Below are 26,942 nucleotides of genomic sequence, written 5' to 3' on the forward strand. Positions count from 1 at the left end.
CTGAAGGCACCAACATACAGTAGCATTGCTCCCTCCAGACTTTAGTCCTTTTCTGTCTCTATTTAAGGGCCCCTGTTACAGTAGCTCCTATGAGTGTGGACAAGTACTTCAGTTTAGGATGATCTATAAAAGCGTGTCGGTGAAGGTCCAGGGCAGAGTTGCCTTAAATAGACACGGCTAGACTCTGAAGAAAGAGAAAATGACTAACAGCTGGTGGTTTGTACGTGACACTGTTTAAATAATGAACCTTAGGATCGGCCTCACCTAAGGAGCCCACAGTAGAGAATCTCTCTGTTGTCAAACACTTTAATGCAAAGATATGAAACCGACCCAACCTTTATTCTCAGTACTGGAATAAAGGATGAAGGGTTTGTTCATTCTTTGCCTGCAGACATGATCACCAAACAGGTGTTAACTCGCAGAAGACCCAGAAACGAGATCAAATCGGTGCTGAGACACATTAACAGCAGTTGACTGTGACTAAATTGAACGTACTGTAGCATCTTTTGCGGTGGCTTCCTGTTTGGTTCGAACTCATGTCTCAAATTGTGCGCCATCCCCACATGACATTTTCAAATAGTTTCTCCATTTCCCCATCTCTCTGTGATTTGACCCAGCATCCTCCTTCGTTTCCCGCTCACTGTGGTTCTGTTCAAGGACATAAGTCAGCCTCTGTTCCCACTATTGCTTCTAACACATAACTACTGCAGCCAGTTGCTCTGTCAAGTCGCTTAGAGGTGGCGGCATATTCTTAATTAAGGGACATTTTTCATTGTGCTTCGTGCTCAGTTTTATCAGCCATGTTTCCACTGATGGTGCGTTGTGTTCTGCATTTCTAGTTCCATCCTGTCATGACTCCTGATGTTTTTCTAAGTGTGTCTATGTCACGGTTTAGTTCACAGTCGAATGTGCAGCGAATTAAAGATTGTTAGGTTGTGGTTTGATGTTCCTGCATCTTCCTTTACTGTTACAATAAAACCAGTGCATGGCTGAATGTAACAACACTTGACCCTCTGCCCCTCAGTGGTTAGAAGTGGAGATTATTACTTGTTTGAAACTGACAGTGAAGAAGAAGAGGAGGAGGAGGAAAAGAAAAAAGAAGACGAGCCACCGAAGAAATCAGCGTTTCAGGTGACCCATTATTCATCTGTTGTGCTGTATTTATATTTTTCAGACTTTTGAATATGATTAAATGTTTTAAATGCTAACAGGAGAATGTGCTGCACAGTATTCAGGGCTCCTACAGGAAATTCTCCTCAGCGATGGTTTTTAACAGTGTTTCTCTACTAATCCTCTGTCACTCTTCCTTTTCTGTAGCGAGCAATTGGGAAGTTTATCTCTGCTGTTCTGGCTTTGCCCAAGTCTGTCATTAAGCTGCCTAAAACTGTCCTGCAGTATGTAGTCAAGGCAGGCAAGGTACATCCCAGCAGAACTAACAGCATGCTCTCTGTGTGAACGCCAGCCAGCGCATGCAGCTGTTAACTGTCCTTAACTAGACACACGTTCACCTCTGCTCTTTTGCATGTTGTTGCCTGATTGATTAGGCTTTAACTCAAACCTTTGTGTTGATCTGTTCTTCAGGTTGTAGTAGGTTGTTTGCTTCACAGCTTGCTAAGTATGAGCAGCTTGCATTTGTACTTCTCTCTAGAGACCAACATTCTTTTAGTTTGTGTCCATGTTTTGCCGTGTGTGGTAAAGTATTGAGCATGTTCGGTTTAATTGAAAAACTCTTAATTCTTATAAATTACTTATTAATCAATTATTGCATGAAGATAAATGTGAAAAGGAAGGTCATTGAAAGGGGTGAGGTGAAATAATTTTGTAACAAAAAGAAGAGAAATTATAACAAATTTATGGGTTTGTTTTAAAGTCTGTTTATTGGGAGTAATAAATCTTTGTTTGTTTGATACCCTTTCATTTGCACTAAATACTTTCTGTCCCACAGTTTCTCTATCACGCCTGGATCACAGATCCCAAAGCTGCTCTGAAAGCACGAGGAAAAGATAAACGCAAGTTTTGGAAAAAATACACCAAAGGGGTCAGACACAGGAAAAGCAAGAAAGACAGTAAGCAGCTGAGGACTCCCCTTTGAAACAACCAATACACTCCTGTTCTTTAAATCAAGGTGGAAGTTCAAATCTTCTCTGTGCTTGCAGCGAGTCATGTGGCCGTAGATGTGGGTGAGCTGTCTGACGACCAGGAGAAAGGAGAGGAGACCAAGAAGCCTGCTGGTCCTGGTGGGTTTTCACTCACTACTACTACTGCACTAGGAGCACTTCATTTACTGTAGGATTTGTAAAGATAGTAAATGTGTGCGTGCATGTGCGTGTGTGTGTGTTTCCTTCCTTCAGATAACATCATCAAGCGAGTGTTCAACATTATTAAGTTCACATGGGTGCTCTTCCAGACGACTGTGGACAGCTTTACTAAGTGGATGAACGACATGTCCAGGGAGTACATGGACATCTCCACCGTGCTGCGTATAGAGCGCTGCATGCTGACGCGAGAGGTCAAGAAGGTACGAGATACTTACATGTACTGTAGTAAAAATTATACCTACAGAACGTATGATATAAACATTTCCTTAAAGTGACTGGGAGACTCGGAGACTCACTCTTTTTGTCTTCCTCCAGGGTAACGTGCCGTCCAGAGAGAGCATTCACTGCTACTACCAGAAGGCCATGAGGCTCAACATGTCCAGGCAAACCAGCGTGGACCAGCTCAGCGACGACGAGTCCGCCTCCGGCTCCCCGAGGGCCCGAAGGAGGCGACGGGTCTGCCAGCTGGAGAGCCAGGACTCCACGGCCTCCAGAGACAGCATATCCAGGTACCGGGGGCCCAGAGGGGGTCAGCGAGGCAGGGTGAAAATTCACCATCTCCTCTTAGGAGATAAAATCTAACTTTGAATCATGATCAGTGTCTTTTTTATGTATCATCATCATCATCATATCAAGACATTTAATCCCTACATGCATCTCACTATTTATTGGTCATAATCCACCTGATTCTATGCTTTAACCCTGAAGAGTTGAAGGGTTTTGTTACACAGAATGTGTGGCCCATGCATTATGTAACCCGACCTACTGTAGATGTCCTCTCATCCATCTCCCCACCAACCACCGTCTGTCGCTCTCGCCACCTCTCAGTGCCTACACTGATGCCACCACCCTGTTTTCCCGGCAATCCACGCTGGAAGAGCTTGATGGGATGCCAGAGTGCATTCCCAAAACCAGTGAGCGTGCCAGGCCCAAGCTGCGTAAGATGTACAGCATGGACATGTCCAATTCATCAGTGGACAGTGGCAGCAGCTTCATTTCCAGGTGCCTGGCTTCTCCATCACCAGACTCACCACATAATACCATTGCATCATTTGCATGACCTTTAAGAATCTGTTTCATCTGTTTATTGTGTCCTGTCAGGTTTTTTTTGTTGTTGTTTTGAAGCAAAATGAGATATTACGGTACATAAACTGTATGTATAAAATATCTGTCTCTGCTGTGTTTGTGGTCTGAAGTGAAGCCACCCAGTGCGTCACACTCTACTCCAGACAGGGAACCGCAGACACCATAGAAGAAGTGGAGGATGAGCAGGACCAATTGGAGGAACAGCAGCAGGTTTCCTGGGTTTTCCAACAGGTGGATGAGAGCGATGGAGCTGAGGGTGGTGTTTGGACCGATGAAGAACCCAGGCAAAAGGGTGAAGAAGAAGAGGACAGCAGCGATGGGCTTCAGAGACTGGAAGGAGCACAGGAGCTGGAGAGTGATGAGGTGGAGCAGAACGCTGAGGCATCCAAGGAGGAGGAGCGAGAGCAAGAGGAGGCACCATGGCCGTCTTTGGGCCCAGACGAGGGCCCCTCCTTCAGGGTGGAGGAGGCAGAGCATATGCACCCTGCTGAGAAGAATGACACCGTCACCGAGAGTGAAGATGGAGGAGCACAGCAGGACTCCGTGCAGAAGGGAGCGCGATCCGTGCTGCTCTACACCCCCGACACGGACGCTTCCAAAACGTCTGACGCCGACGTCCCCCCCAGCTACAGCAAAGCCGTCAGCTTCGACCGGCTGGAGGTCAGCGACGACGAGAGCGGCGTGGAAGGAAGGAGCCGCATGCTGATGACCTCCGACAGCCGCTCGGACAGCAGGTCGGACATCATGCTGCCTTCTATGACCACTGAGCTGACCGCCAGCGAGCTCCTGCTCAACAAGTAAGTCCAGAAACAGCTGCCTGAAGGTCCTTTTAGTTTGAACAGAATGTTTGCAGAACGCTTCCTGTCTGTCCAGGATGTTTTATGATGAGGAGCTGGAGCAGTCTGACAAATTCTACCAAAACCAGCCCCTGATCCTCCAGCTGTGCTACGCCCTCTACAACATGCTGGTGGCTCACTCAGAAATGGTCTGCTACCTGGTGATCATCATCAACCACATGGTGTCAGCCAACTGCGCCACGCTGGTCCTCCCCATCACCATCTTCCTTTGGGCCATGCTGTCAGTGCCCCGTCCTAGCAAGCGCTACTGGATGACCGCAATCGTCTATACTGAGGTGCAGTCAGTGATGATGTGCTGTCAGGTTATCAGTATTGTTTTTGTAACTGAAGCACCAGTAAGAAAACATTTTTATTTTTGATCATGATTGACACCTGTCATCTTGAGCTTAACAGATTATTCTATTCTTCCTTTCTATTCTTCAGCTATTTAATGCACAGACTGAACATAAAACATTAATTCAGAAAGATAATTACATTGTACTGTAGTCTCGTATTCATTCAATGAATCCTCTCATTGTTTCATTGTAACTTTCCTTTAACTTTTCTCTAACTCTGTCGTTCCTGTCCCTGTAGGTCACTATTGTCATCAAGTATTTCTTCCAGTTTGGCTTCTTCCCCTTCAACCAGAACAAGATAGATAAGAACAGACCCTATCACCCCCCCAACATCATCGGTGTGGAGAAGAAGGACGGATATGTCCACTATGACCTGGTCCAGTTACTGGCTCTCTTCTTCCACAGATCCATACTGAAGGTGCCAGCAAACCATCGAAAGCCTGGAAATGCACTCCTTGTGTTATATCACCTCCTGTATCTTAGAGTTCCTTTACTTCCTTTTTTCAATTTCAGTGTCATGGCCTGTGGGACGAGGATGAGCCCAAAGAAAGGAAAGAGCCTCCAAGTCAGAGTGAGTCCGAGGACGAGGCAAAAGACAAGGATGTGAGCGAGAGGGAGTCTGCCTCTGAATCTGCCTCGTCGGTGATCAGTGAGAGGCGAGGCTCCAATCAGACCCTGAGGTCCATAAACTTTGGGACCTCTATCGATTCAGGACAGGTCCAGGTGCAGTACCCACAACCACAGACCTATCAGCGTCGCAAGAGCTCCAGCGGAGGTTCACACATTTCTCACCGCTCCGTCCACAACTCTGCAAGGTCCAAGCGAGGTAAGCGACCTGCTCTTCAGTCCATTTACTGCTAATGAGGAGTGTCTGGTCACTGTTCCTTGTTCCACAGGAAGTACCGCCTCCCACAACAGCAGCCGCAAGGATGGCAGCGCGGCGAGCATCCACCAGAAGACCCGCAAACAGATGGTGATGGAGAAGCTGAGGGAGCAGCTCTACAAAGGGAAAGCTTTCCTCATAAAGCGGTACACATTTATGAAAATGACCACAAGTATCCACAAATCTAATAGAACATCTACAAACATCATTCTTACTGTTTACCTGTTTGTAGATTCATGGAGATTTACCTCCCCATGCGCCAGTTCTTCTATAACCTGATCCACCCTGAGTACAGCGCAGTAACGGACGTCTATGTGTTGATGTTTCTCGCCGACACCGTGGACTTCATCATCATTGTGTTTGGATTCTGGGCGTTTGGTGTAGGTTCAAAACCAAGTTAAAATTCATTTCATGAGTCAAATTAGGAGCACACGAAAAATATTTTTGCTTCTACTTTTTCCTTCTAGAAACACTCAGCAGCTGACATCACGTCGTCGCTGTCTGAGGATCAGGTGCCGGGCCCGTTCCTGGTTATGGTCCTGATCCAGTTTGGGACTATGGTGGTGGACAGGGCCCTCTACCTGAGAAAGTCAGTGATGGGCAAAGTCATCTTCCAGGTCATGCTGGTCTTTGGCATCCACTTCTGGATGTTCTTCATCCTGCCTGGAGTCACGGAGAAGTAGGAACCTATTACTATTTCAAAGATTAAAATTTGTTTCCATTCCTTTATTAATCCAATAAAAAAACTTGAAACCTTTTCACCAACTCGTGCATCAACTTTCCTTCCTTGCAGGCGCTTCAATGAGAACATAGTGGCTCAGATGTGGTACTTTGTCAAGTGCATCTACTTCGGACTGTCAGCCTATCAGATCCGCTGCGGCTATCCCACCCGTGTTCTGGGAAACTTCCTCACAAAGAGCTACAATTATGTCAACCTCTTCCTGTTTCAAGGGTGAGATAAGCAGGCAAAGCATTTCCTCCAGCTCAGAGAATGTCTTTAAGCCCTGCGCACCAAATATAAACATAAATAACTAATCGCTATTTGCATGTTGTCCCACGTCTGTGTGGGTTCTGTCCATGTACTGTGGCTTCCTTCCTACTCTAAATAGCTCATACTCTATGTGTGAGTGGTAGGTGGTCTCTTTGTGTTAAAACCCTGTGATAATAATCTATCTGGTGTAGCCCGCCTGACAACTGGGACTGGAACCAGCAACTCTGAGAGGAATGGATGTAAGGATAGATGATGATAGAACTTAAGTGTATATAAAGTACATCCACAGCGTTTCTGTAGAGATTAGGTGATGGATGTAGGCCCTAAACATAACTCATTCCAGTAAACACATATGTTGTATCTTATATGTTTAACTGTCTCACTAAGAACCATCTGTGTTGCTTTCAGTTTCCGTCTGGTGCCGTTCCTGACGGAGCTGCGTGCTGTGATGGACTGGGTTTGGACCGACACCTCGCTGTCTCTTTCCAGCTGGATCTGCGTGGAGGACATCTACGCTCACATCTTCATTCTCAAATGCTGGAGAGAGTCTGAGAAGGTGCCGTTCAGCGCCGAAGCCAGACATGCTGGAATTCACAAGATTTGTTGAAGTCAACCTTTATTAAAAGTTCATAGTTGTGAACTTGAGGGAGAGATGAAAACCTGTCTGGTCTGTTTTCACTTCATGCAGTGTACCGTTTGTCAAATAGCAAAGATAAATGGTGTGTGTGTGATGCCCAGTATTCCTGAAAGTGCCTGAAAAGATCTTTGTTCTACACCTCACTGCTGCTAGTGATGCACTCTCTAGTCTGGAAAGACATCCCATCCTGCAGGCTTCATTCTATTTTTACAGTTATATAAATACACAGAGCTACCGCCTGCAGATAGCTGCTTTATCCTGAGAACAGGACAAGCAATTCAGTTGATTCAAAACAATTTATTGACCTGTTACCTGTGCTTCATACAGTATGCATGTGGTTGGTTCACAGAGGTACCCCCAGCCGCGAGGCCAGAAGAAGAAGAAGGTGGTGAAGTACGGGATGGGGGGCATGATCGTGGTGCTGCTGATCTGCATCGTCTGGTTCCCCCTCCTCTTCATGTCTCTGGTGAAGTCTGTTGCTGGAGTGGTCAACCCGCCGCTGGACGTCTCCTTCGAAATCACCCTGGCTGGATTTCAGGTGTCACAGAAGCCACAAGGAAGCAGCCGGATGCTCTGCCCAAGTCTTCTAATGCAACAGTAGATTTAGCTGTTTTATTTGTGATTCATTCCCAACTAGCCTTTGTTTTACTTTGTCTTCACAGCCGATCTTCACTATGAGCGCTCAGCAAAAACAACTGCAGAATGTGACAGATCAACAATTTCAGAAGTTTCAACTTAAATATTCTAAAGATGATGTGCGTGCAACATAATGCAATACAGCTTTAAAATTATTGGCATTAAAACCAAAGTAAACTGGTTTAATGAGGTTCTGTTTCATGTGTTAGGATGCGCTGCAGTGGCTCGAGGGCTACACATACCAGGACTTGATCATTGCTGAACTGAAAGGCAGCTCCAACTCTCTGTGGACCATCAGTCCACCCAGCAGAACCAACCTAATGGAGATGTTGGGCTCACAAGATGAATTTCCCATAACCGTGTCCTGGTCTGTGCAAAGGTATGGAAAGACGAAGTGGTTCAACCATCCTCCGAGATGAACGCTTGCTCACGGGACGCTGCAGTTTTACAAGCGAGAAGTCTTTAATTGATGTTTTCGCTCATGTTGTGATTTTCAGAAACCTCAGTTTTGGTGCTAAAGCTGAAACAGCGTCTGGAAAAAGAGTAACATCTCTGGACAGAACAACAAGGAACAAGCTCGTAACCCTCCTAAATGGGTCCAGAACCAACACACAAGTGTGAGTTAATCGACTGCTCCTGTTCTGTAGAACTACTCACACAACAGTGTTAAACAGTAAATGTTTAACACAATGAATAACAAGAGTTTGTCTTCCTGACAGGACCCTGATGGAAATCTTCCCTCGTTATATTCGAGCTCCCAGTGACTCCGATGCGAAGCCTGTTGAGCAGCTTTATAAAGGTGAAAATCACTTTTGTTCAGTGTTTCTCCATTTAGGCAGAAATGTAAATACTGGAGCTTTCTGTTTTAGGTGGAACTGACAGCAAACACATACTGTACCAATTTCCAATATTACTATACAGCTGTACATTTAGTAGCATAGATAATTTTTTAATGCTTTACATGGTTTTTGAAAAATGTCTGGTATTAAAATATTGTTATCTGTTTTTGTTCCGTGGAGAAAAAAAGATGCTGAATATAACCGTGACCTTGATGCGGGCTGAGAATGCCTCGGGTCAGGTCCAGGAGTGGTGGATCGTCAACCAGACAGAGCCCGGACCCGTAGAAAAAAGAAAAAATCAGAAGTACGACACCGGCCTGGAGCTCTACGTGTTCAGTGACCAAGTCAGCCCGCCCAGTCTGGGTTTTCTGGCCGGATACGGGTACGTTAGAAAAAGAGATGCAGCAGCAGCAGCGACAGATAAGATTTGTCCAGATTTGCGGGGCCCCCTGCTGGCCTCCTGCTGGACCTGCAGCGTAGGATGTTTAGAATGATTCAAATAAGTTTTAATGGAAGCTTTGTCCTTGACGGTGACAACAAATGGCCCATTTGCCTTCTCTGCGCAGGATCATGGGTCTGTACGCCTCCGTGGTTCTGGTCATTGGCAAGTTCGTGCGCGAGTTCTTCAGCGGCATTTCTCACACCATCATGTTCGAGGAGCTGCCCAACGTGGACCGCATCCTCAAGCTGTGCACCGACATCTTCCTGGTGCGAGAGACGGGGGAGCTGGACCTGGAGGAGGACATGTACGCCAAGCTCATCTTCCTCTACCGCTCCCCAGAGACGATGATCAAGTGGACCCGGGAGAAGACCCAGTGAGGGGTCTGGACGTTCTTCGGGACACTCGGCGGTTGCTCTGTTGGTGTGAGCAGCTGCTTTAGGCGTTTTTACCCAAGGAGCACAAACCACGCTGTCCTCGAAGCACTAGCTCCTTTTATTCATCTATCTTTTTTAGTTTTTACTAATTAGTGATGAAAAACAAAGGCAGTCATTACATTTTAGCACAATTTATTGGTGCTGTGTCTGTCTTGTGAAACCTGGAGCTGGTTGAGCAGCTGGACATGGACAGATTTCCTAAGATGAATCCAGTCCCATCTCTAAAGTGTTTCTCTTAGGAGTCCACGCAGGCGAGAGGTCAGCTTTATTCTTTAAGGGCTTCCCATCCACCTAAACGAGCACAACAACCACCACGAGCACAGTCTTGCATCTACAAACACTTGGGTTTTGGGACTGTGCAATATTGAACTGTCTTTGCTCCAAGCGTTGGATTGATACGGACCTAAAGACAAGACACACGTGAACATGAGGACACTTTGTTTGGTTGTTTTTTAAATTATCAGAGGCCACGGGAGAGTCTCTCCAGAAACACAGTCCAGAAAATGTTACCAGATAATCTTTACTTGCCTTATTTTGTTTGTATGAGAAGAACAGAAACTCTCATCCTTTACATATCTTTCTCAGGAAGAGCTGATATTCATTTTGTGAGTTACATGTTACAATACGTAGGCTCTGACAGATCTAGAAGAATGTGATAGAGACAAGAACTATTTAAATGGCATGAATTATAATGGGGACTTTGTTGAGGTGGACTGATGAGTATGTTTACTGTAACGGGACACAGTTTAAGGCTTTATTGGGAGTGAATGCATCTCTGTGGACTTTTTCCTCACCGAGAATGAGAGTTATTGCCAATCCACATCCTGAGTCATCTACGGGTTGGCTAGAATCAGGACCAGCGGGGGTCTGTGTCTGAATCAGGGTAACGTGCATTAGCTGGGTGACTCTTGCACATCACTTGTGAACCTCTCGCTGTTTTAAACATTCACATCCACGAACACTGTGGCACCACAGCTGTGCGTTCAGTCACCGAGGGAGATAACGAAAAAAAAAAAAAAAAGATTCCTCACACAAAGGGCTCCAAGGCCCTTTAGTCCAAACTATGCATTAGAGGACACTGTAGCATGAAAGAGAAACTTCATTATTGCCATGACTAATTTTCATTACATGTACATAACGTTTTAACAGGACAGGACATGGAGTACTGAAATGTGAACTTGTACCTGTATGTTGAAGCAAAGTGGTGTGAGAGCCGTTCGGAGAGCTGCGAATAAAACATCTGGAAAAGGTGTGAACGTTTTGAATTGAGCTGCTGTGTCTGTGTGCAGAGTCTGTGCTGGTGACAGGTTAACGGGTTCAGTGAAGCCGTCCTACGGCTGGATCTGTATACTGACATTCTCCTGTTGCTCTTGAATGAGTTTCTCCTCATCCATGAAGAGAGATGTGCATGTAGAGCAGGGTCACATACTCTAGAGTCTCCTTATTCATGTCACACTAAGCCCTAAATGGACGTTTCTCCTCACATTCTAAATATTAGGTTGTATTAATAGAAGCAAAGCTTTTCTAACTCGTCCAGTAAACGTCATTTGGAGACAGAAGAGCAGAAGAAGGAAACTGGACAAACTCCAACAAGGTGGGACAAGGTGTTTCTGAAACACTAATGCTGTGGACTAGTGGTGAGTGTGTGTCCACCTCCATTAAGATAAAGCTGCTCCAGTTCAGGGAAGCTGCTGTCCTGCTGCCTGTAGGGGGCGCCACCACCTGATATATTGTCTAACTACTGATATTACAAGTATTTTACTTGGACATGAGGTAGTTTCAGAACCACTTAAAGCTCCTCTTGACATTATTTACCACTACTATTAAATTCAACTGCGTTTAAAAACAAGAAGCTCTGACTTCATGTTCACTTTTTTACCTGAAGCACCAACCTATGAATCGAATCAATCTGTCAATCAACACGTTATGTTTAACGACGGCTTTGACAGGGAAATGATCCAGGCCGTTGTTTCCTCTGAAGTGCATTAGGCAGGAGGGACACAAGGTACGATGGGAGTCGTCAGGTCCGAGCCAAACGGGCCTCCACCTGGAAGAAGAGGGCACTTAAAGCTGCAAAGGTTCTGCTTGGGATGTGATAAATCACCGCTCGGCTCGGGTAGAAAAGCACGGAGAGCAAAGAGGAAGAGATGACGAGCAGAGATCAACCAGTCTCTGTCCTGAAGCGTCGTCACTACGAGCCCTTGGAGCCAACAGCGATCAATAACCCACCTGAAAACACGTCAGCCCCTGATTTGTTCTTGCTGTTTGATGTCTGTGAATCTTAAGTAACATTTGTCTTTGATCCATTATTCATCTGATTCTTGAGAGGAGTTATTGATACGTCCTCAGACCAAATGGAGACAGCAGCCTCCCAGCAGTGGAGGACCGGTTCACCAAACAGCACGCGGCTCATTTAAAGATGACGCTGCCTCTCAGTCAGGTGTGGCCTGTGTTTGGTCCCACTGCACCTGATCTCGGCCCCAAACGTCCACAACAAGAATGGCTGATGTGAAAACAGACGCCGCATCCAGTGCTTTAAACCTGCTGTGACCCTCATGGACAACTGGAAGCATGCGCCTTTAGTCAAGCATAACATGAATAAATAGTGGATTAACATCAGTCTTAAAGATGAGCACAGACTAAAACATTCCTCAACAGAGAGCTTTATAGGTTCCTCTTAAACGCACCTGTTGATCCTTGAGTCCGAATTTAATGGTACTTGAGCAAAGCTTGTTCTTATCACAAATACATTTAATTGTGTATGTGATAATTATATGAGGCTTGTGCCACTTTAGTCAATCAAATCAAGGGGATATAATGTTTGGTGTTTTTTCGAATGCTGAGACTTTGTAACAGTAAAATCAGAAACCTCAAAAGATTCAATGTGATTAGTTTGCACAAACTCCAAATCCAAGGTAGCACAACCACATTTCAGTTCATTCTTGAAGTGCGTAGAACATCCAGTTATGATTTTGCTAGCGCTATACAGGCCTCTCAAACCCGTTCAGCGTGGACAAGCATCATAAAAGCAGCAACGATGTGTGCACTTTAACTATCGCTGACCAGAGAGGAAGCAGCAGCCTCATCAAGGGTAAGTACGTTTCAGGAAGCTACGCAGTCATCACACGTCCGTCAGAGGCCATTTAGTCTCACTGATGTGGAAACTCTGACTGCTGAATCATTTAAGGAACTGTAGAAACCATAAATCGCCACACAAAGAAAGTATTTATTGATGGATGTGCAGTTTGGAGATATGCTTTGAGGGCCATTCAAAGACACGAGCAGCAAAACACGTGGAAAATGTAAACAAGCCCCTGATTTCATTTTACTGACATGAAAATACTGTCTTCATGCTGGACTTCACACATTTGCAGGATTAACAATAACCAAACACAAATTCTGCATTAGAGGAAAACAAATTTTACCATATGCTCCCTAGTACAGTGTACATGTCATAGACACTTTGACAGTATGGAATAAGAAATGAAGACCACACCTGGGGGTATTAAAAATGGCTACGAGCTGCAATTATGATTTAATTGTTTTGAGTAAATTAAATAAGCGCTAAAGTTCCAGAAAACTGAGTGAATCATTTCTAAGCACTGGTTTTAACAAATTGACAGCTTTCATTTTCATTTCTTTATTCCAAACATGCATTAACAGACCGATTGCATATAGTGACATTCGGCCACAGCCATGGATACTGAATAAATTAACTCTGTACAAATAATCTCTACATGGACCCTAGTACATCCATCATATAGAGTATTTCTGATTTTAATAGACCTATAATATTCTTAGACTCTACCCACAAACAGCAAAATTTACAGCTTCACAGAGACAAGAAATAAGAGAACATTTACATACAGGAGGCGTTCATCAATTATCCAACATTAAATAATAACTTTTCATTAAACTGAGGATCCACCTCAAAAAAAAACTATTTGTTTAAAAAATGTTTCATCTCGACTCTTGTGTGACACCTACTGTAGCTGTTGGGTTAACATGACTTGCTCTGTTCTTATTAACATTTGCACGAAGAAGACCAAACAGAGCAAATAGGGGGTTTCAAGGGTTTTAAGTCATACACAGGGGGTGTTGTGGTGGAGCAGCACACGGGTAGAGTCGACTCTCGGGAAGCTGAGAGCTAACACAGGCCACCCTCGTAATCCTCCTCCTCATCGGCAGCCGCCGGCGCCCCACTAGCTCCACCTTCTGGAGCAGCGGCAGCCTTTTTCTTCTTTCCGCCTCCTCCGGGCACTCTGAGGGAGATGGCCAGCTTGGCGTACTGTGAGGAATAAACCATTCTCTGCTTTAAATCATCAGCTTCATTACTGTGCTTTCTAAATAAAAACCTTATTTGGAAGCAAAACACCAACCATGAGACAAAAACTAAATTCACATTTATCACTGAATCAGAGTCAACAGTACTCACATCATTGTCCATGTACTTGAGTAAAGGTGAGTTGCACACGCGGTAGACCTGGTCCTCATCCTGCTCATCGTAGCCCTGTAGGAGGGTCTCCATTGCAACACAATCTTCACTTCCACTGTAGCCGGGCAGACTGAGAAAAATAAAGTAGTGAAAGTTACATTAAAATTTCTGTTCTCTTTTGTTCAAACCCAAAATGTGACTGGGGACGTTTTGCCCCCTGTGGTAGTAGTAGTAGTAGTAGTGGTAGTAGTAGTAGTAGTAGTAGTAGTAGTAGTAGTAGTAGTAGTAGTAGTAGTAGTATGAGCCACAGCTTAGAGACAGAGATGCTAAAACTTACCTGTAACTTTCTCTAACGCATTTATCAGCTGCTACGTAGTCGCCTCTGTGAAGATGAATCAGCACTTGGGCTGTTGTTTTCTGGAGAATTAATGTTTAACATGTTAACTGACTGATGTCATCTGGTGATGACTGATTGATGTTCCAACTCTTAATGCAACACTGTCATCGACTCTACTCTTTTTGCAATTAATAACCCACCTTGAAGCACATGGGGAAGTTCTCAATCTCTTTGTACATGTTCTTCTCTTTTTGCACAGCAACGGCTGCTTCGTCCAACCTGCATATAAACATGAGAACAGAGTGAGGATGGCTAAAGATGGTGGAGTCCCCTGTTCACTCAGTGTATTTCTCTTTACCTTTTTAACCTGACAAGAAGTCTGGATGCTTTACCCAGCAGTTCCACTGCCTGGCGCAGACGATCCTCATTCTGCAGACAAGAATGTATGAGCTACATCAAAGAACATCAGCAGCAGTTTATTAATGTAGTTGCTACTGGTGGCTCCTTGTTACCTCAAACACACCAGCTGCCTTCTGATACAAGTCCACAGCTTTCTCCAGGTTTATGGGCTCGATAAGTCTGGTGAGAATACATGCTTTTGTTTGGTACAAGTACATTTGCTCAATATTTGTTTTGACTAACTTTGCTGGAAACTAAAGTGAACAATAATATGATAATCAAAGATGAAAAACAGAAATAGAAATGAGTAATGCAGTGGTAATAATGTGTAAATAGAAAACTACATTAACATGAAATTAATACAGCACGTACAAGTTTGCAAGAAAGAATGTAACATGTTTCTGTTATAAAAAATATATATTTATAAAAGTGTGATTCTTACTTTCCAGCTCTGTCCAGGGCCATAGCAGCGGTGTCCGGAGTCCCGTTCTCCATGTACATCATGCAGGCTTTCTCTATGTACTGGATGGCCTCTGGCATCTTCTTTTGCTCCTGTTGGAGTACAAACACAGCCAGTATGAAATTCTGCTGCAGACACTTTAACTCTATCTACCTGACAATGACACAATGAATGTGACCTGTACACACCTTCATCATCATACCGGCTTGTTCGATAGCCCTGAATAACAACAGGAACATTTGAATGAAACAAGTGTCTTTTTAATGTTTGCTGCTGCTCTAGTGAGTAGTTATAAAACAGGATACTTACTTTGCTGCATGGAAAAGCCTGAAGGTCAAATTAAGGAAATTACTAATCAGACAACAACCACAGTAATGTCTCTTTTTACCACAGTGGAGTGAGCACAGAGAGGATACGCCTTGTTTTCTGTGTGATATTCAGCTTCCTTCAGGTAAGCGTCCTTTGCCTGCTCGTACTGCTTGGCATTTTTGAAGCACACAGCTGGAAACAAGACACAAAGCAAACACTCAGCGGGATTTATGCATTTGAAAGATGCGCTTTGTCGTAAATAATACTATTGACTGAGTTTACCTGCTTTAGCGTATTCTGATGCAGCACTGTCAAAATCAGGCTTCCACTTTGTCAGACTTGTCTTTAAGCTAAAAAAGCATAAAAGCACATAATAGATACCCGGAGCAAATACATCATTATACGGTTAATTGAATTACAGAGCAAAATTTGTATTTTCTAGTTAATGTACTGTGCCTATTAATGTACTTATAATAGAACGATGACGTTGATTTATATCTTTATCCTTTTTTGTGAAAATGTCAGTGGCCTGACAGCTAGCTAGCATCGGTATGCTAAACAGAAATGATGTAACTCACCATTTTTCTGCTTTGGCTATGTGCTCATGAGCTTCGTTTATCTTCTGAGCAGCCATGCTGTAGATTAAATCCCACGGATTTTACGAATTCGTTATATTTTTACAGATATCCGCTCGGGCGATGTTTGGATTAACAGGAACTCCTCCTTAGTCACAACGTCATCCGTTGTCGCAGGCTACGGGCAGCGCCGAGGGCCAAACCGCCCCGGACTGAGAGCATTGAATCGAATCAGAAAGCAAATCTGCTCTTTATCGCTAAAATACTCGAAAGACCAACTGTAACACAATTATGTGGCCACCTTGTCAGAAATAACAAGAATGACGATTTCCAGTAAGTTTAATAATAAGTAATAAGTAATTTGTTATTACTTTTTTGCAGTTGCTTATTACTGTTACTACTACTACTAATATAATCCATATAATAATAATCCATATAGTAATAAATAAAAATAATATTTAAAAAAATGAGACGCGAGGTTCACCGGAAACGGAAATAGGCTAAACGTTGGTCGATGGCGTCATTACGGCCCCTGCGTCTAATGGCTGAACAACAACAACCGTCTGAGAGCGACAAACTTTCGCCAACTTCTACAAAGACAAAGGAAAGTTGGGAGTAACTCGTCGTTTCTGCTGGGCGACACTTGACACGCGTTTGTTTGCGTTCCCTGTGCCCACAAATGTGGAGTTACTGATGGATCCGCGATATGACATGCCCCGGAGGGCCGCCGGTGCTGGCGGGGGCTCCTCGAACTCGTCCCCCGCTCTGGGGGCTCAGTCGCGCCGGCGGAAAATGCCTCCGAGACCCGCTGACTTTAAACTTCAAATTATCATTATCGGCTCCCGCGGCGTCGGTAAAACCAGCCTGATGGAGAGATACACCGACGACACGTTCTGCGAAGCGTGCAAGTCGACCGTAGGTGAGGACTGGAGCGTGTTTTTGTCAACTTTGTCGTGACAGGATGCAGCAGGGCTTCGTCTACTTACTGGAGGAAAGACCCCTCCGTTACTACGGACCGGGGACTGTTCTGTTCGCATAGCGCGTCCTGTTGCTACTAAATGTCTCTAATGGCTCTGAACAGCTAAAGCTAAACGTAGCCACAACAACTGAGTCGAAGCTAGCGACTGTCTTCGTTGTTTGAGACTTAAAACGCTGCATTTAGTCTGTTAAAGGCTGGACATCTGTGCCCAGTGTTTGTGTAACACTGGGCACAGAAAGGTTTTAGATTGTGCTGCAATCTAAAACCTGAGATCTGTTTGTACGTGGAAATGGGTAAACAGTCCTGTGACCAATGCGGCGGCCAGTGTCAAATCCCCAAAATAGTCTCAGTCCAGCAGCTGCTGCGGCAGCTTCACCTTGTTCCATGTGATCCTGTGACTCGCTCTCAGGTCGTATGAGCGGTGTGTCAGTCCTCGTCTGGGGACCTGTGTTATTGATCATAGCTTGAACACAAGTGACTATATAAATAGAACTCGTATCACTGCCACAGTCATCGTTTGCACCTGACAAACTAAGCATTTTTTCTAATTTCCCTGACAGGCGTTGACTTCAAAATCAAAACAGTTGAGCTTAGAGGGAAAAAGATCCGACTGCAGATTTGGTGAGTGAAACGAACACGGGTCCAGGTCCAGTTCGGCTGCTTGTCGCTGTTCCTCCTGTCTGTCTTATCATTGTGCAATTTGGTATTCAAAACTGCAGGGAACCTGCAGCTTTGAATAGCACACGAGCTACATATGTAACAGCATGTTTTGCTTTGGCTAAACCTGCAAAACATAGAAAAAAAACAATAGTTCATATTTTATATATTTATTAAATCGCTTGTATTGGCTTGTTTCTAATAAAGTATTGACCATGCCATGACTAGCTTATTAACTGCTAATTGAGTGTGTGACATTAGAGTCTCATAATTACTGCAATTGTGAGATGAATTTTGAAGAATAAAATAAATTAGAGGTGCGTTAGAGGTCTGGCGTGAGGTGATTGCTTTATTTTAAATGTTTTGCCTCTACTTTAATCTTGTGACTGTAATTAAACCTTAAATGCTTTAAAAAAATCTAGTGCTTCTGACCAGTGTATGAAAAACCATGAAATACAGTCAGGAATGCTTCGATTGTGTGACTTCATTGAATATACCTTATTTCACTTGTAACTCATCTCACCTTTCTACTAAAACCCCATCATCCCTCACCCCTTCACCCCTTCACCATATCTCCTTCTGTCCCTGCACCTGCATCCCCGACCTGTCCGCTCAGATCAGGAAGGTCGTCCTTAATGTTTCTCGTCTCTCATGGTGAACTGCTCACATCAAGGTCCATCACTGTCGCACCCAGGCTTAGCTAACCCTCGCACTGTGCTGTTGTGTCTCTGTTCGCTCCTCTGCTCATAAGCCTGACTGTGACTCACAGGGGAACGGGGGAGACGAGCTGACTGCAGGTACAGTAACTGTGAATGGAACCCAGACTGCTGTAACTCTGCCAACTAAGACAAGGACAATCAGCTGAAAGATGATAATATTTAAATTATGCAATGTCGGGCACATCGTTGACACCATTTAATCTGTTCAGTATCTGTATCTGATCTATTTTCTAAATAGGTAGCAGAAGATAATTCCACATTTATCAGTGTTTTGAAAACATAGACTAAGAAGAAATTAATAATAATTTTAATCTATAATCATGATTAAAAGTGTGTAACACCATGTAGGTATATTGCTACAGAACTGATTCTACTTCTGTCATGTTGATCTTTAGTAACTAATCAAGTGGCGTTTCTAACATTGTTACTTTTATACAAATTTGATTATTTGTGTTTGCACTTAAGCCACAATTATATTAATAAATATAATATTGTAAAATAATTTAAGACACTATAAGCAGATTCAATAATATGTAGGTTGTATATTTATATTTTGTTTCTTTTTCCTTCAGGGACACAGCTGGCCAGGAGAGGTTCAACAGCATCACATCAGCCTACTACAGAGGAGCCAAGGGAATAGTGTTAGTGTATGATATCACAAAGCAGGAGACCTTTGATGACCTCCCCAAATGGATGAAGATGATAGACAAGGTAATCGAATGGTCTGGGAAATGTGTTGTTTACGCTACATACAGTAGATCTTTATAGATAGAGTTTCCGAACAAAACCAAATCACAATGTTTAAATGATTTATTACTTCCTGTGCAGCACAGACAGTCTCATGGTGACAGTAGACTAAACAGATTTCACAGCGCTAATCTAGTTTGGCTTTTAATAAATGGGAAGCTGATGATTTCCTGAAGCATCTAACTCCGCTCTCTGTTTCATGTCAGTACGCCTCAGAGGAAGCAGAGCTCCTCCTGGTCGGGAACAAGCTGGACTGCGAGACTGATCGTATCATCTCCAGACAGCAGGGAGAAAGGGTGAGATCCCAACTTCCCCCGTTACCTTCTCACATACATTTTTGTGCAAATCCAAACCAAAGGTGTGCTGCTTGTTAAAATCTGTTCTACGATCTGAACTGTGACTTGAACACACTGGTCTTCACCTAGTGAGAGGTTTAAATGACCAAATAGCCACATGCCAACCCCCCTCCCACCTTGACTAAAGACTTGAGTGCTCTTTGGTGGTAATGAGCTAATATGGCACAATTTTATGTTACAGTTTGCCTCTAGAATAAGCGGAATGCGCTTCTGCGAAGCTAGTGCCAAGGATAACTTTAACGTGGATGAGATCTTCCTGAAGCTTGTCGATGACGTTCTTAGCAAGGTTTGTCTCGACCATTGGGCACAGCTCTCAACACTCACTAGAGACGCATCAAGCCGACATCATTCTTTTTTCTCTGATCCGACAGATGCCTCTGGAGCTTCCTAACAAGGAGCTTTCCAACAGTGTCCTGTCTCTGCAGCCCGAACCAGAAGTGCCTCCAGAGTTGCCCCCTCCCCGTTTTCGCTGTTGCTGAGAGTGGTCCCCTGTCCTTTACACACACACACACACACACACACACACACACACACACACACACACACACACACACACACACACACACACACACACACACACACACACACACACACACACACATGTTCATGCAAATCACCAGTCTGACCAGCAGGGGGCAGCACACAGCAGCAGTTTAGTAGCTCTGACTACTGCTGTTCAGATGCATGGACTCTTTTAACAACCAGTATTATGTCTTCTCCTGTTTTGTAACAGCACACCGTGAAATGTAGCCCCGGTCAGTCCCCCACGTTCCCCGACAGCTCTGTCAACACTTTACCCTGACTACCTCAATCCTCGGACCGTCAGGCACTGTGCCCCGCACGTGCCTCGGAGGTAGCGAGCCCTCTGGTAGTAGCTGCACATTTTGTAAGGAGGGCCTTAAAAAGTAAATTACAGGCACCTTAAACTACGTTTGACATTGTCGAAGTTCCTCCAACATTTATATTGTTATAAATAGATTTTCCATGTAATAGAAAATATGAATCACTACATCTCACATCAGCTTAGTTTAAATGATGGGTCTACAGCAGGTACAGTAGTTTTCTCTTTTTATAAAAGGCTATTACTGACTTGAGCTAAACAAAAGCACATGATGTAAATATGGTGTGTTGCTGCAATGACTGGACAAGGTGCAGATATGGATAGGTGGTTGTGTGATGCTGGTGATATCAGTTTGTACTTCTTTGCCTTACAGTATTAAAGCAGGTGGAAGGACTTCGCATTTGAATAAACTGTAATATTTTTGCACTGTGATCCATCTTAGCTTAGCTGGGCTGACATGCAGAGAAGGAAAGCACACAACTGTATAGTTTAGCTCTATTGATGAACAACGTGGCCTCGGCCGTGGCCGCTCTGAACTCTTCCACACCCTCTCTGCAAGTGGGATGGAGATGAAAGAGAGATGGGTGATGTAGTGTCTGAGGGATTTAGTTTGTCACGGGGGGCATTTTCTGTTTGAGTTGCTGACTATTCAGGAGGAATAGGTTCTAAGATGCTAGTTCAGGTTAATCCAGCATCTTGGTTTTGTTACTAACATTTGTTTTATTGTTTTTATATATTAGCTCTGTATTCGGCTCAAGCTTAGAGAAGTTGGTGAGAGTCTGTGTGTGTGTCGACAGAACGACAGAAAGGTTTATTTAGTATTTGAATGACTCAGGAAGTTTTGATTGGCTCTTACCTGCTCATTTTTTAGGCTTGTACCACAGACCTACATAAAACTGAATAAGGAAACAAAAACCTATGTTTCATAGAGCGGTCGGCTGCTTTGGCAGATTGTTGTGGACCAGTATGGTGATATCCCATTACCTGCACCAGGCTTTGCATGAGAAGTCCCTCTGTGCTCATGGACCTTGATGATCCTTTAATTATTCAGTCTTTGTTGTGACAAAAATACAATATTAGCAGTGTAACACTTTGCATGTTTCTACCTTGGCTCTCGTCTGCAGGTGATGGAAGGACAAACCCATTCAAGCCCATTTCACCCCAACATATTTGTGTTGGACGGTTTTGTGTTTTTATTGTGTGTTAAACTCAAGTTTTTGTGTCACTCACTATGTGTGTGTTTTTTTAACAAATGAATAGTTTCAGTCAAACCAAGCACAATGAGATTATCAGTCAACAAATGACCTTTGCTTATGAATGATCAGTTATCCACAGTTCAGCAGCAGCACCAGTGTGAATGGATTGAAACTTTTCATTTGCGCTCCCCTCCCTGAGATTCAGCCTTCAGTACTAACCCTGCTCTTTGTTTCAGCTAAGCCTTACACTACTCCATGTTATGAATGCACATTTTTAAATGCTTTCATTTAAAACCTGCATCCTTTTAATTCGGAAGCCTCTACTATATATGAAACCTCTCTTTGAAAGGTTTGGGCATGTTAAAAAAGGATTTGTGATATTTATAACCTGTGGCCATCGTTGAACTAATGAAATCCAATTAAAGATATATATATTTATTACCATATGGTGGTTTGGTTTGAGTGTGTGCTTCAATGAACATAATGTCATGCTCCGTTTAAATGTAAATCCAGTGCAGTGGTTGAAAAAATGACTAAAGGGTATTTAGTTTTGGGGGGGATCGATTTCCTATAACAGGAGCTGAGTATTGGTTTTATCCTGTGCACGTGCGCGTGTCATCGGGGCATGCGCACCGAAGCGCGCCAGACTGGGTCCCCACCGGTCCCGGAGAAAACAAGGGGTGTGCTCGGGCGCCTGCGAGGCGATCGGCGCATGCGCCGTGCAGAAATTCACGGGCGTCGCTCCTGCTCGCACCGCAGCGGTTGCAGAGCTTACATGTCAGATAGGAAGGAGTAGTAAAGGGCACGAGACGCCCGGGCACGCGACGCAGGGATGGAGAGCAGGTCTGTAGAAGAAGAAGAGGGCTCCGACTGACTCCTCTCATCCAACTTGAGCCTTAATCCCTGTCGGCAGATGCAACCTGTCCGCCACCCATTCCTAGTAATCCCGTTCTGGTGCAGCGTTTCCTCCACGGGGGCTTCGTCCGGAGGGGACCACAATGACAACCTGGTGAACGCAGACGGGACGGAGCAAAGCAGCCCATGATGCGCAGCTCCAGCCCGACGAGGAAGAAGCGCGAGACAGCAGACTGTGTTCCTGGTGGCGCGTGCCACGGATTTTCCGCGGTGCCGCGGACTGATCGTTTCGTTCATCGCCCTCCTGCTGCCGGTGCCGGTGTATAATGGAGAGCTCCAATGGCTCCGGCAGCGACACCAGACCGCAGAACCACCAGTTGGAGAGGAAGAGGCTGAACCGAGCGCCCTCCCCGGCGAGACCCTTCCTCAAAGACGCGCACTCCCGCTCCGCCAAGCCACCTGCCATCGTTCCCAAATCCCCCAAACTCAACAAGCAGCACCCGCCCGCCGCGGCGCATCCGAACCGCGCCTCCCGACGCAACGCGGCCGCGGCCAAGGAGAAGCCGTCCGCGGCCAGAAGTAACCCCAAGTGTGCCGTGCCGAAGAAGCCCAGCAAGGCGCCCCAGCATGCGGCGGCGGAGCCCAGAGCCGCCGGCACCAAGGCGGACAGCACCAGCAGCCCGGTCCTCGTTAAAGGCAAGAAGGGCAAATTAGCCCCGGGGTCCGCGGGGCCGCTCAGCCATGGATCTCCCATCCGGGTACCGACCGGAGCGCCTCTGGGCCGGGTCAGCCAGACCGACAGCAGCTCGGACCTGTCGGACTGCCCGTCCGAGCCGCTGTCGGACGAGCACCGGTTGGCGCCGGCCGCCAGCAGCGACGCCGAGTCCGGTACCGGCTCCAGCGACCGGGATCAGGTGGGAGGCGATAATCCTCCGCGGGGAGAGGCGACGGGAGCGGCGGCGGCGGCGGCGGCGGCTCCCGCGCGCACAAGCGAGGCGTCCGCGAAGGGAAGCATGTCTCAGGCGCCGCACGGAGAGAAGCGCAAACAGGACAAACCCGCAACGGGCGCGCAAGTCAAAGTGCCCGGCGCCAGGGACGTGACCGAGGACGACCTGCTGCGGGAAATAGAGGATCTGAAATCTGAAAACGACTACCTCAAGGTAATGACACCGAACCCGGGAGAATCTGAATTCACAGTCCACCGACTAAACGCTTATTGTGCTGTTATTTGACAGTGGGCCACGGGAGCGGAACCGAGGTTCGGCTCGTTTCCCGGTTTGAGCCTCACTGAGCAGCTTCTGTTTGTTTACACATTCACATCATCAAATATCATCGCAATTTATGAGTGAACACAATCCACCCCCAACCCATCTGTCTAGTCCAGTGACCCCCATCTCATGTCCTGGACCTGATACTGATGGGAGCTTCTCTTCCCCTTATTTAACTTTTAAATAAGCTTCAGTCTTTTTGGCAGAAACGCAATGTTCTCTTATTTAAGTGTGTTGATTTTCTTATATAATGAAGAAGCTAAATAGTGGGTCGTATTTTTAGTCTTTTAATCAGGGGCTGTTTTTATTTACCACCAGGATCCCCCACCCCCACTCTTTAAGTAGGCTATCCCCATTATTGGGGATGGAGCCAAACAGAGAATGCGGCAAACACTCTCTTTTTTCCAGGTTTATTTGTTGTTCCTGCGAGTGTTATTTCAAACTTGAGCACGCGCGTCTGTGACTCTGGCTCGGTGCGAACACAAGAGACTTAATCAGCTTTGCTGGCTCTCGCTGTAATGGCTTTATCCCACAGGACCTGATAACAGTCAGATGTCCCGTGTGTGTGTGTGTGTGTGTGTGTGTGTGTGTGTGTGTGTGTGTGTGTGTGTGTGTGTGTGTGTGTGTGTGGCGCTGCCAGCTGGGTCTCGGAGGTGAACCTCTCCCCACCCCTCCCCCGACCCCCCACCATGTCTGGGTGTCCCCTCTGACACCTCCCCTCACACTAAACCTCCCTGATGGATTCGATTTTAGGTCCACAAAGGTCATGAAGGGGTTTATAAGCTTCTCCTATAAATAAAAAAATAGTGTGGAGAGTAAAATATCATCAACTCAATTTCAGCTCATTTGAGTAGATGAGACTGACAGAATTCAGGAAGCTTTATTCAACATTAAACACTGATGGAAAATAATCATCACACAGTCACTCATATTAATGTGTGTTATTCTTGACTCATATCAGAAGTGGCTCTGCTGCTGAAACCACTTATTGGTTCTGTTGCTGGTTAACCGACAACGACTCTTTCAAGCGATTTTCAAGCGAAATTGTCAAACGCTGCTGAGGGGCTTCCGTCCCAGGATGCTCTCCTGCCGCCGGCCCTGCTTTTAACCTGGCCATCGATTGGGCCCGTCCCTGCGCCGGGTCATTATCTGCTTCCTCCAGGGCCCGGCTCAGATAACAACGGGCCCTGTGCTTTTTCTTTTTCAAACGAGGATGGATTTAGTTTTCATTAATTGACACACTCTTCCCTGCTCCACTTCCACTTTTATTGTCCAATTGTCTTTTCAGCCGATGCCAGTCGACCCCTTGGAATATCTAATCCTGGGGGAAATCTAGTGAGCAAACAGATTCCTCAGGATAGCAGGAAAACAGATATCCCCGAGGTTCCCAGTCAAACTGCTCCTTTATCTCAGCAGTACTGATAAAAGGAGCATATAGTGAGAGGAGACAGACAAAATGAAAGCATCCTATCAGAGAGATCGGAGCCAACTAACAATGTTACATCATCAGCAGTAACAGAACTTGCATAACTGGATCTCATGTGAGATGTATTGACATAATCAACATAAGTGTGTCACAGTCAATTTCTAAAACTAACTAGAAATGCAGGAATCTACTAAAGTCTGAATTGCTCTCGTCTCCCAGGATGAAGTGGACGAGCTGCGGGCGGAGATGGAGGAGGTGCGAGACAGCTACCTGGAGGAGGAGGTGTACCAGCTGCAGGAGCTGCGCCGCGAACTGGACCGGTCCAACAAGAGCTGCCGCATTCTGCAGTACCGCCTGCGCAAAGCGGAGCAGAAGAGCCTGCGGGTGGCGCAGACCGGCCACGTGGACGGAGAGCTGCTCCGGAGTCTGGAGCAGGACCTGAAGGTCTGAGAACCAGCCCACAGCCACCCACCGGGCTTTCACTTAGTGCAAGTTTCACTGAAGCAGAACTGAACCCAGGCACATGAAACACAGCTTTAGCAGCTGTGGAGCTTCCTGGACCGGTGATGCAGCACCCTGTCGCTGGTCCAATAACTGATTCAATAAAAAGTAAAGTGGAAAATTAAAACAGTAAATAAAAGGCAGAGCTTTTTTTAAGTTAGATAATTACAAATATTGACCAGTCATTTCATCATTTCATTTTAAAACCCATTTCCCAAACATGCAATAAAAACCCAGAACCATTATCTGGTGATTCAATTAACTGATTCATCTGACTCAAGTGCAGAGTGAAGAAATGATTTCCAGTGTTTTCAGAGCAGTTTAATAGTATTTGTCTGCAGATTTAGCGTTTGATGCCTTATTGGAGATGAGATTCGTGTTAATGCAGCGGTTCTGGCTGAGTTCTGGAGGCGCCGGGCTCACGCCTGTGCTCCGTCTCAACGGCAGGTGGCCAAGGACGTGTCGGTGCGCCTGCACAACGAGCTGGAGAGCGTGGAGGACCGGCGCAGTCGGGCCGAGGACGAGAACGAGCAGCTGAGGCAAAAGATCATCGAGGTGGAGATCTCCAAGCAGGCGCTGCACAACGAGCTGGAGAGGAGCAAGGAGGTGAGAGGGCGCCATTAACCGTAAATGACCTAAGTGTGCTTCTCTCCTGGGCCTCGGAGCTTCTGCTTCGATGGGCTGGACCTCAGGTCTCCTCGCGGGTAACGAGATCAGCCAGAACTATTCTCAGCGCTGTTCACCTTCAGCTGCTTCCACTAATCGATGGTGACGAGAGCAGGTAACAAGGGGAAAGTAGGCTAATGCCACGCTGCTGCTTTCTCCCTGTCGTCACCGTGGCTTTTCCGGTTTGATCATCACCTGCGTCGACCCTCATTCCGCAGCAGGTTGCGGCCGCGTGATGATGACGCGGGCGTAGGGAGCGGCTGAGACGCTGAGACTCCCTCCACATCTGCAGCATCTGCATTCACCATGTCTCTGCTTAATGGCCGCGAAGTCATTTAAAAGTTGAACGATTGTGGTGAAACTTTTCACTCGGGCACTAATTTAATGAACTGGATCTAATCTGCGCTCTGTTGTGGGAGTCGCTCGGTCACAGAGATAAGGAACGAGGAGGAGCTCGCTCTATGATAAGAATGTGGTTTAACTGGACCCGCGGGCGCTCCAGGTCGACTGAGGGGTGGCTCTGTTGTTGTGGAATATGGCCTGGTGCTTGTGTCAATAATAATGAAGCTGCAGCTGTGGGATTATTAGATCACGTCTGCCCTCGGAGCCTCTGTGCTCTCTCCAGCGTGACTCGGACCAGATATTGGCACCACTGCAGGGATTAATCCAACCAGCGGACCTGTTACAAAACCGGGGGGGGGGGGGGGCAAAATCCCTGCCGCTGCCTCCGTGCGGTCAGCGTGTTCCCCACACATCCT

The 26,942-nt window shown here is 45.8% G+C and overlaps 4 protein-coding genes across 16 annotated transcripts in view; 3 read left to right on the plus strand and 1 right to left on the minus strand.

Moving 5' to 3' along the window:
• The window catches only part of LOC114844804 (piezo-type mechanosensitive ion channel component 2), a 47,097-nt gene extending 36,387 nt beyond the window's left edge, over positions 1-10,710 (plus strand). For 5 of the 9 annotated variants that reach the window (XM_029132411.3, XM_029132412.3, XM_029132415.3 and 2 more), the window contains 23 exons: positions 1,025-1,131; positions 1,318-1,416; positions 1,946-2,066; positions 2,157-2,237; positions 2,352-2,518; positions 2,634-2,827; positions 3,147-3,320; positions 3,515-4,201; positions 4,278-4,536; positions 4,835-5,014; positions 5,110-5,422; positions 5,493-5,625; positions 5,712-5,859; positions 5,947-6,158; positions 6,273-6,431; positions 6,879-7,026; positions 7,457-7,645; positions 7,770-7,862; positions 7,953-8,122; positions 8,241-8,360; positions 8,463-8,542; positions 8,763-8,964; positions 9,149-10,710. In XM_029132411.3, coding sequence (XP_028988244.1) covers positions 1,025-1,131; positions 1,318-1,416; positions 1,946-2,066; positions 2,157-2,237; positions 2,352-2,518; positions 2,634-2,827; positions 3,147-3,320; positions 3,515-4,201; positions 4,278-4,536; positions 4,835-5,014; positions 5,110-5,422; positions 5,493-5,625; positions 5,712-5,859; positions 5,947-6,158; positions 6,273-6,431; positions 6,879-7,026; positions 7,457-7,645; positions 7,770-7,862; positions 7,953-8,122; positions 8,241-8,360; positions 8,463-8,542; positions 8,763-8,964; positions 9,149-9,401 — 4,289 coding nt within the window. In that variant the 3' untranslated portion in view covers positions 9,402-10,710. Of the gene's footprint in view, positions 1-1,024; positions 1,132-1,317; positions 1,417-1,945; positions 2,067-2,156; positions 2,238-2,351; positions 2,519-2,633; positions 2,828-3,146; positions 3,321-3,514; positions 4,202-4,277; positions 4,537-4,834; positions 5,015-5,109; positions 5,423-5,492; positions 5,626-5,711; positions 5,860-5,946; positions 6,159-6,272; positions 6,432-6,878; positions 7,027-7,456; positions 7,646-7,769; positions 7,863-7,952; positions 8,123-8,240; positions 8,361-8,462; positions 8,543-8,762; positions 8,965-9,148 lie in introns of those variants that run through there. The other 4 variants (XM_029132414.3, XM_041068109.2, XM_041068110.2 and 1 more) reach the window with 3 other exon arrangements.
• A 1,954-nt stretch (positions 10,711-12,664) lies between these two features.
• Positions 12,665-16,172, minus strand: napgb (N-ethylmaleimide-sensitive factor attachment protein, gamma b). The gene is made up of 12 exons (XM_029132798.3): positions 15,977-16,172; positions 15,681-15,748; positions 15,506-15,590; positions 15,399-15,416; positions 15,278-15,308; positions 15,072-15,181; positions 14,743-14,809; positions 14,589-14,659; positions 14,431-14,509; positions 14,231-14,310; positions 13,894-14,023; positions 12,665-13,746 (listed from the first exon to the last, which is right to left on the minus strand). Exons 1-12 carry the CDS (start codon positions 16,030-16,032, stop codon positions 13,606-13,608), a joined length of 936 nt encoding a protein of 311 aa, XP_028988631.1. The 5' UTR covers positions 16,033-16,172; the 3' UTR covers positions 12,665-13,605.
• A 314-nt stretch (positions 16,173-16,486) lies between these two features.
• Positions 16,487-21,912, plus strand: rab12 (RAB12, member RAS oncogene family). Its single transcript, XM_029130893.3, has 6 exons — positions 16,487-16,892; positions 17,513-17,573; positions 18,901-19,039; positions 19,282-19,371; positions 19,613-19,717; positions 19,803-21,912. The coding sequence occupies exons 1-6, from the start codon at positions 16,667-16,669 to the stop codon at positions 19,908-19,910; spliced, it is 729 nt and encodes a 242-aa protein (XP_028986726.1). The 5' UTR covers positions 16,487-16,666; the 3' UTR covers positions 19,911-21,912.
• A 150-nt stretch (positions 21,913-22,062) lies between these two features.
• The window catches only part of LOC114843965 (microtubule cross-linking factor 1), a 29,268-nt gene continuing 24,388 nt past the window's right edge, over positions 22,063-26,942 (plus strand). For all 5 annotated transcript variants that reach the window (XR_005896860.2, XM_041068020.2, XM_041068021.2 and 2 more), the window contains exons 1-3: positions 22,063-23,483; positions 25,237-25,461; positions 25,966-26,124. Coding sequence is in view for 4 of the 5 variants with exons in the window: in XM_041068020.2 (XP_040923954.1) it covers positions 22,650-23,483; positions 25,237-25,461; positions 25,966-26,124 (1,218 nt within the window). In the remaining variant the exon portion in view is untranslated. The remainder of the gene's footprint in view (positions 23,484-25,236; positions 25,462-25,965; positions 26,125-26,942) is intronic.

Source organism: Betta splendens, chromosome 17 (genome assembly GCF_900634795.4).
Source record: "Betta splendens chromosome 17, fBetSpl5.4, whole genome shotgun sequence".
NCBI classification, from domain to species: Eukaryota; Metazoa; Chordata; class Actinopteri; order Anabantiformes; family Osphronemidae; genus Betta; species Betta splendens.

What these genes read in the sequence shown, in the direction of transcription:
- rab12 (XM_029130893.3), top strand. Translation starts at nt 16,667, where the DNA reads ATGGATCCGCGATATGACATGCCCCGGAGGGCCGCCGGTGCTGGCGGG. An exon ending in AAGATCCGACTGCAGATTTG is followed by an intron (nt 17,574 to 18,900) that starts GTGAGTGAAACG and finishes TTTTTCCTTCAG; the next exon opens with GGACACAGCTGGCCAGGAGA. An exon ending in GGATGAAGATGATAGACAAG is followed by an intron (nt 19,040 to 19,281) that starts GTAATCGAATGG and finishes GTTTCATGTCAG; the next exon opens with TACGCCTCAGAGGAAGCAGA.
- napgb (XM_029132798.3), bottom strand. Translation starts at nt 16,032, where the DNA reads ATGGCTGCTCAGAAGATAAACGAAGCTCATGAGCACATAGCCAAAGCA. An exon ending in ACTTCCCCATGTGCTTCAAG is followed by an intron (nt 14,311 to 14,430) that starts GTGGGTTATTAA and finishes TTAATTCTCCAG; the next exon opens with AAAACAACAGCCCAAGTGCT. An exon ending in TGCGTTAGAGAAAGTTACAG is followed by an intron (nt 14,024 to 14,230) that starts GTAAGTTTTAGC and finishes TATTTTTCTCAG; the next exon opens with TCTGCCCGGCTACAGTGGAA.